The 7,390-nt window shown below is 41.2% G+C and overlaps 1 protein-coding gene across 1 annotated transcript; it reads right to left on the bottom strand.

Annotated features, from left to right (window-relative positions):
* Positions 1-1,945: 1,945 nt before the first annotated feature.
* On the bottom strand, positions 1,946-5,021 carry LOC147247320 (uncharacterized). The gene is made up of 2 exons (XM_086180431.1): positions 4,729-5,021; positions 1,946-4,160 (listed from the first exon to the last, which is right to left on the bottom strand). The coding sequence occupies exons 1-2, from the start codon at positions 4,910-4,912 to the stop codon at positions 3,223-3,225; spliced, it is 1,122 nt and encodes a 373-aa protein (XP_086036557.1). The 5' UTR covers positions 4,913-5,021; the 3' UTR covers positions 1,946-3,222.
* Between the last annotated feature and the right edge of the window lie 2,369 nt (positions 5,022-7,390).

Here is a 7,390-nt window from a genome sequence, read left to right as displayed (position 1 = left end):
TATGTGTGTGTGTGTGTGTAGGAATGAATAGATAATCCACAAAATTAATGAATAATATCATTGAATTAAAATAATTAGTGGTAGAAATGTTATTGATAAAATCAAATAATAATAATAATACAATTAATTTATATATATATATATATATATATATATATATATATATAGTGTAGTTTACTAATTGTGTTGCTTCCTGTTTTGTTAGGTAAAAGGCTACATAAAAATATACAACCCTAATTATAATATTTTCATTATAGTGGCAGGAAGTGTTTTAATAGCACAATATTTGCTTCGCTTTTGTCCACTTACCCGCCTGAAGTTTTCAGTTTCTAAAAGGGGAGAATTTTGTTGTAAATACTGTGAGATTTTGAGAGATTTTACCGCAAGAAACGAGGTTCCCCGTGTGACTGAAATGTTAAATACTGTGCAAAATCACTTAGTGAGCCACAGAAGAATGGAAGCACATAAATAACCAATATTTGTCACATCTGTGAGGTGGGAAAAGGGATAAAATCGTTGTGGGAATCCATCAACAACAGCATCACTCTTCTTCTCTGCTGTTGATGGCAGACCTGCATGTGACTTGTATATGCTGGGACTTGCAACAGAAAGACCAGTGTATCATCTGACCTTCCTCCAGATGTGCAACACGCAAACAGGAACATTTGACATAAAACTTCTCTGTCAGGATTGAGACATGCAGAACGGACAGACGTATTTCTGTCCGTCGGTTTTTGTTTCCATCGGTGGTCCAGCAGATGTTTTCGTTCTTCTTATATGCCAAACCAAACTTCCGAGGACGTTGTCGGTCATGTCTTTGCATCCCTTGCACCAAGAATTCCCTGTCCAAGGAACTTCCTTCTGGATGTGTTTGGTGGAAAACGCGCTGGATGCGTGGGAGAATCTCTGAATGAGTCACTTATGCCACTGAGGCTCTGCAGAATTCCTGACGATTGCTTGGTTCATGTGAAATTCCTCCTGGCACTTTGTTGCTGGTGCAGTGTTTGACTGCAACCCCTCTTCTACTGTGTTAATCTGAGAAGGAGCCTGACCCACATACATAAAATCCCTTGAGTACTTTTCACATAATTTAACTTCACAGAAGATTAACCTCTTGCCCTCTTTTTCAGGCAAGTCGGGGCAATTTCTCTAAAAGTCTGGGTCAAAATCCTCTTCGTACAGTGCAACACATTGTGAAACTCTATTCAAATGCTACAACAGCAGTGATTTTTTGATAAATCTGGGTAGCTGGAACTCTTGTAAACAAATAATGTGGTTATAGTTAAATAATCAGCTGGTCACTGGAGTTCCATAAAGGCCTGGCATGAGCTGACATGTGGGAAACAGTTCCCAGGGGTGCTTGCTGGTGACCCTGTGTCTATAGGCGAGGTTGCATAACCAGATTAGAGTAGCTGGTTTGGGGTTTGAGGGTCACTGGGGCCTGATTAGCTCTTTAGCTTTAAAATGTACAATCTGAAACGCCTCGAGCAGCTTCTCAAACACGGGGATTCCTCAAAGAGCTCCTGTTCTGTGAGGTTTTGGGGCCAGCTGGGAGGGAACCAAGTCTGGCTTTTTCAGGTCTGTGCGCTCCTTTGATTAGACCCTAGACTCCTGGGTGAATGGTTAAACCCAGGCTATTGTGAGGATAAAAATCTACAGCAGCTTTTTGATAATTAGCAGCTGGGATAAAAGACTGTCTTAGATCAAGCCTGTAGTTTTGCAGCTCGTCGTAGTTGTAGTTTATCTTCCTCACAACTGCCACTTTGATAAAATAAGATACCGCAACAATGTGAACAGGCTGCCCTTTCACTGAATCTCAAGAGTGAGCAGGACGCAACGAATGTGATAACTTGCTTTAACATTCCGCAGACACTTCCCATCAACTGACTTCTTCTTTCATCCTCAAACACTGCTCACTTTATTTAGAGTAACAAACAGTGGCTGTATGCAATCTGTAAGGCCCAGCAGGCTGAGTTGCAGAGTAGATGGATAAATTCAAAGCTCCTGCAGTGCCACCTACTGGTCAGTCAAAGTCCTTGAAGAAAAAAACAAATTAACTTTGCTTGAAAGGTCACATAAATTGACACCAATATTTCGCTGAAAGTTGCTGCAGATTTTTTTTTTCTCGTAACTTACAAGTCTCAATGAATCAGGACGGATTTTGTTGTGGGAATTTATAGTGACACTGAGGAAGAGCAGCGTGCCGGGTCTTCCTATTCTCACAACTGAAATTGTACAGTTCAGTATGTCTATGAAACTTTTCAAGCATCTTCTTGTTAGCTGTTGTGCTAGTTCCTGCCACTGCACACAGGTTACGCTGCTAGACTTCAGTACGGAAGTGCAAAGGAAAGAAAAAAAAAAGCGGTAAAATTTATTCTATATTTATTAAACAGCCTTTTAGCAAACAAAATATGTCTTTCTGGAATTCAAAAGACAATACTGCTGAAATCTGCTATATAATTATAACTGAATTATAATTAATATTCTTTTACATAAGAACCTTAAAATAAATGTCCTTTAAGGTGCAGCATTTAGAAATGTAAAGGTACAAATACAGAGGTCTTGCCAGGGCAAGTTCTCAACAGTGTGGTAAAAAACACACGTTTGTTACGTTTTTTTTTTGTTTGATATTAAATCTTAACAAGATGCTGCTTAAGAGATTAAAGTACACAGTTTATAGGTACCAGTTCACATTCAGTCCACTGGCTTTGTTCCTGTCATCGGAGCTAGTTAGCTTAGCACAGTGAATGGCACTAGATGGGAAGTGTTAGCATACCTGTGTCAAAAGGCAACTAGTACACATTCTCCAAAATAGTCTTTGCTAGCATCAATAAAACTAGGGTGCTTATATTTGCTTTAAATAATTCAAAAATTCTGAGGTATCATTACCTAAGAATCAAACACAACTACTACGGAACTACTAGACAGAACTACTGCAACTGTCTAGTTGCAGTGATTTCACGCAAAACCTCAGAAATCCACTTGGGGTCAGCTGGCCTCTGAAGGTCTCAGCTCCCTAAAACACACCCAGAGGAGATGAACAAGTCCAGCTTCTTCTCTGGTTCTGGGACGGAGGGCAAACAAAAAGCTGGCGGATTCCTTTGAGTTTAACTCGTTCAGTGGTTAAAACACTTGTGCTCATGCACACTAAACCAAACCAGCCTGACTATGGTGGAAATATGCGTACCTGTAGTTGACAGTAAATAGAAACGTGTACCAAAGTCAAGATTTCAGAACGTGAGTCTTCAAGTGATATTTCAGATGTACGCTCTGTAGAAATCCTCGTCCACAGACGTTGCACTGGTATGGTCTCTCTCCTGTGTGGCTACGCATGTGCTTTCTCAGATGTCCGCTGTGGGTGAAACTTTTACAGCAATGAGAGCAGCGGAACGGTTTCTCGCCGGTGTGAATCCTCAGATGTATCTTCAAATCTCCTTTACGGCTGCACTCTTTCCCGCACACATGGCAGCGGTGTGGTTTTTCTCCCGTGTGAGTAGTCATGTGTTCAGTCAGGGAAGTGGTGCTGCAGAACTGTTTTCCACAAAAGTGACAAGATTTGGAGCCCCTGTGTGACTTGAGGTGGGCATGAAGACTTTCAGTGGACTCCAAAGTCGTTCCGCACACAGCGCAGAGGACGCCGGTGTCCTTTGAATGGATGCGAAAAGCATGATTTATCAAGTGTTGTTTGGAGGAAAACGATTTCCCACACAAGTAGCAGTGAAAGTCTGCCGTAAGTGAATGTGACAGGTCAGTGAAAACAGAACTGTGCTCTGTCTGTGTTTGATCTGATGCCGTAAAACCCGCCACGGGTCTTTGATTATCCTGGCCTTCTTGGACACTCTCTGTTTGTGATGTCAGAGCTGAGGTGACAGAGAGCATTAAATGTGCACTTTTTGTATCCTGAGACAGCAAAGAGTCTTTGGTGTCCTCATGTTCAATCTGACCCCAAGCAGAGGAATGAGGCAGATACGTGTCGTTACCATCTTGCAACTCTCGGACGTGGTTCTCTTCTTGCGGGCCGGCCCAGAGTCCCTGATCTTCCTCTTTAATGGGTCGAGGTTCTTCTGACTCCCTTTGAGAACGCCTCAGATTTGACTCCGGCTCACGGCGGTGCTGCTCAGGGGGGGTTTCCTCTTCGTAGGCTGCTGGCTGAGAGAAATCTGGAGAGAAGAGTGACGAATTTTAAAGCTTATGCTTCTCCTGTTTTATGGTCAGTGATGTCACAAAAATAGTTGTGAAGAGGAGGCCAGATGTGGGCTGAAGGAAGAGGTTTTTCTTTCAGACTGACATAACATAAAGGAATGCATGATTTTTTGGAGGGCGGGGGGACTCCTATTACTGGAGTTTTGACTTATACTGTCATCAAAATATGATTTGAGGTATCAGAGGTAATGTTCATTCTGACATTTTTTTTATTCATTTTTAATTTAAACCCACTGAGAGGTAAACATATAATTTTTGTGGGGCTCTCAGATAAAAAGGTGTTTTTACATTAACAGTTCCTGTTAAGTAGAGAAAAAATGCAGTATTTTGATATATGCAGCAAAAGTTCCTGTGCCTCCTAATATTGCAAAGGGCGTCTTTGTTACAAACCCCACAACTTTTAGAAGTCACGTTACGTTGCCAAATATATAAAAATGAAGCAATCTAAAGTTAGGAATGTGAAAAGTTGTTCTATTTTCGCTTATTTGACACGGACAGATAGAGGAATAGGAAACATTGACCGACCCGTTTTCTGGTTTGAAACCAAGTCCAGCAGCATTCCTCTGAGACGGTCAATCTCCCTCTGAGAACTGGAAGCTTCCTCCTCATATTTCACGATTGTTCTTTCAAAAACCTCGAATATTTCCTCGGCAGCCGCTGTCAGACGCTCGTTTACGAAAGCCCTGAGAAGCAGCGGAGTAGACATCATGAGACAATCGCTAATACAACCAGCATATGGAGGTGAATGACCCAAAGGCGACGGCAGACTGTTTTGTTTTTTGTTTTGTTGTTTCCCCCTGCGGTGCTAGCTTACCGGCTAACGGCTACGGAAGTTATAAACAACAGAATCGACGAGTGTTGACGCATGATCAGATAGTTGCTGCCCTCTTGTGGACAAGAACCGGTATGGAAATTAATGTACATGAAGAGGATGAATTTTTTGGGCGGCACTGTGGTGCCACGATGATGAAAATATAATGATTTCAGTCGTATATTTTTATGTAGCATTTTACCTCACAAAACAGGGAACAACACAATCAGCAAATTGCACTATTTTTTTTCATCTTTCCGTAGATGGCAGGTCAAAACTGCTTGCTTTATAGCGTATGTATGACCAGCTGGAATGACCAGAGTAATATATAAATTAAATGAGCTAATGGAAATCTTATATTTATTAGCATTATTAATTGTATTTTTATTTGATTTTATCAATAACACTTCTACCACTAGGGCGGCACGATGGTACAGTGGTCGGCACTGTCCCCTCACAGCAAGGTTCTGAGTTCGAGTCCCGGCTCCATCACGGGATCTTTCTGTGTGGAGTCTCCATGTTCTCCCTGTTCCTGTGTGGGTTCTCTCTGGTACTCCAGCTTCCTCCCACAGTCCAAAGACATCAAGAGGGGACGAGGCTGATTGATACTCTAAATTGACCGTAGGTATGAATGTGAGTGTGAATGGTTTTTCGTCTCTGTATGTTGGCCCTGCGATGACCTGTCCAGGGTGAACCCCGCCTCTCGCCTGTTGACGCTGGGATAGGCTCCAGCCCCCCAACCCTTAACAGGATAAGTGGTAGAAAATGGATGGATGGATGGATGGATTCACCAATCTCTCTTAATAATCACTGAAGGAGGAACACTAACTCTACACTTTTGGGGTGTCCCTAAATCAAGGGTTTAAACTCATGTTTTTAATCCCTTGTGGCACTTTTAAGTGACACAGAGCCTCTTACAGAGATTTCTTACTGTTAAGAAGACATAAGTTTATTAGATTCTGTAAGATGTATAACTTTTAAATTTGCTTGATATTTTTCGAGTCATTTTACCACGCAGTTACAAGAAAGCATCATTTCTATACTTTGTTATTCCTTATTTTACCACCGAAAAGTCTCAACAAAACGCCATTAAAGAAATCACAAATTGTTCAAATAACTGTGGAAATGTGTAATGGATGAAACTCTCTATCAGTTCAGGATTCATTTTTGTTTCTCGGGCAAGAAACAGAATTTGTTCCCCAGTTCTGATGACTTAATGCTCAGGTTTTGATTGAGGTTTAACCAGGGTCACAATTGGTTACCTCTTTTATATCAATTCATGGGCAAAAATGCAATCTTTTCCCACATTGTAATTGGTTAATTCTCAGCTGGATGTATAATAAATGTGAAAAGAGAGCCAGAAAACAGAACAACAAGGTGAAACATTTGCCGGGAATGTCACCGTCTTGTCTTGTGAGTCGTGACCCGCGTCTCACTGCGCGCTCCCTTGTCCACCCACTTCACCATCTGTCCCACGCTGAGCTCAAAAGGAGGTGAAAGGACAGTCGTGAGGTGAAATGTACCAGGAACTGTGCTTCTCTTTCTGCAGCCACCGGTGCAAACAAGGACAATCTCCTGTCAGGAAAGAAGATCTTGTCCTGAATGAGGTAAATCTCATCTTTTAGCAGTAACGACAGGTTCCCTGCCTCTCTGTAGAGGGAGCCTGCGCTCGTTAAACATGCGCGTCTTTACCGTCACCATCAGAGGGAGGCAAATACTTCAAGATACTGTCCAGCTTGGAGCTTCTCTACAGCCAAGTGCTTCTTGCCTACTGATGGAAAACAGATGTATCATTAAGTTCTGGCTCGCCTGCTCGTGTGAAATAAATAAACCATATTTGGCTGCAAAAGCTGACAAAACTCTACCCATTGTAGAAACTTTTACAAGTAAAGTCAAATATGGTTCATGCTGTCACCTGATGAAAGCTCTGTCATTTTAAGTGGGGAGCGAAATTCTCACTTGGACAATAAATTTGTGCCCAAATAAAGATGAGTTATCTCGCAGAAGAGTTCACAATATCACAGCAAGTGGCAGTGTTTGTCGCAGTCAATTGCTTTTCATTTACTTGAGTTTTAAACTAAGCTCACAACAAACTCAGGGTTACCACAGTCTTAACAAGCTAATTAATAACAATTACAACCCCAATTATATAATATATATATATAATATATATATAATATATATATATATAATTATATATATATAATTATATATATATAATTCTCAAGTGTAGATCCTTTTAGATTCAGAATCAACAGGAATAAAAGTGAACCCCTTAGAAGTCTTTTCATAGAATCATAAACAACATTCTCAAATAGTTTCCATGATCATGACTGCAGACCAACACTCTTCTCTGCTCCGGCACCAGACAGGGGG

Source organism: Aulostomus chinensis, chromosome 16 (assembly GCF_037954235.1).
Source record: "Aulostomus chinensis isolate RoL2024-O1b breed Wild chromosome 16, RoL_Achi_v1.0, whole genome shotgun sequence".
Lineage (NCBI taxonomy): Eukaryota > Metazoa > Chordata > Actinopteri > Syngnathiformes > Aulostomidae > Aulostomus > Aulostomus chinensis.
This window is presented reverse-complemented; position numbering and strand designations above follow the sequence as displayed.

Bases quoted from the DNA above. Each gene is read 5' to 3' on its own strand.
- LOC147247320 (XM_086180431.1), bottom strand. From the start codon at position 4,912: ATGATGTCTACTCCGCTGCTTCTCAGGGCTTTCGTAAACGAGCGTCTG. The intron at 4,161-4,728 runs GTCGGTCAATGT...TCTTCTCTCCAG, and splicing joins GGTTTCAAACCAGAAAACGG to ATTTCTCTCAGCCAGCAGCC.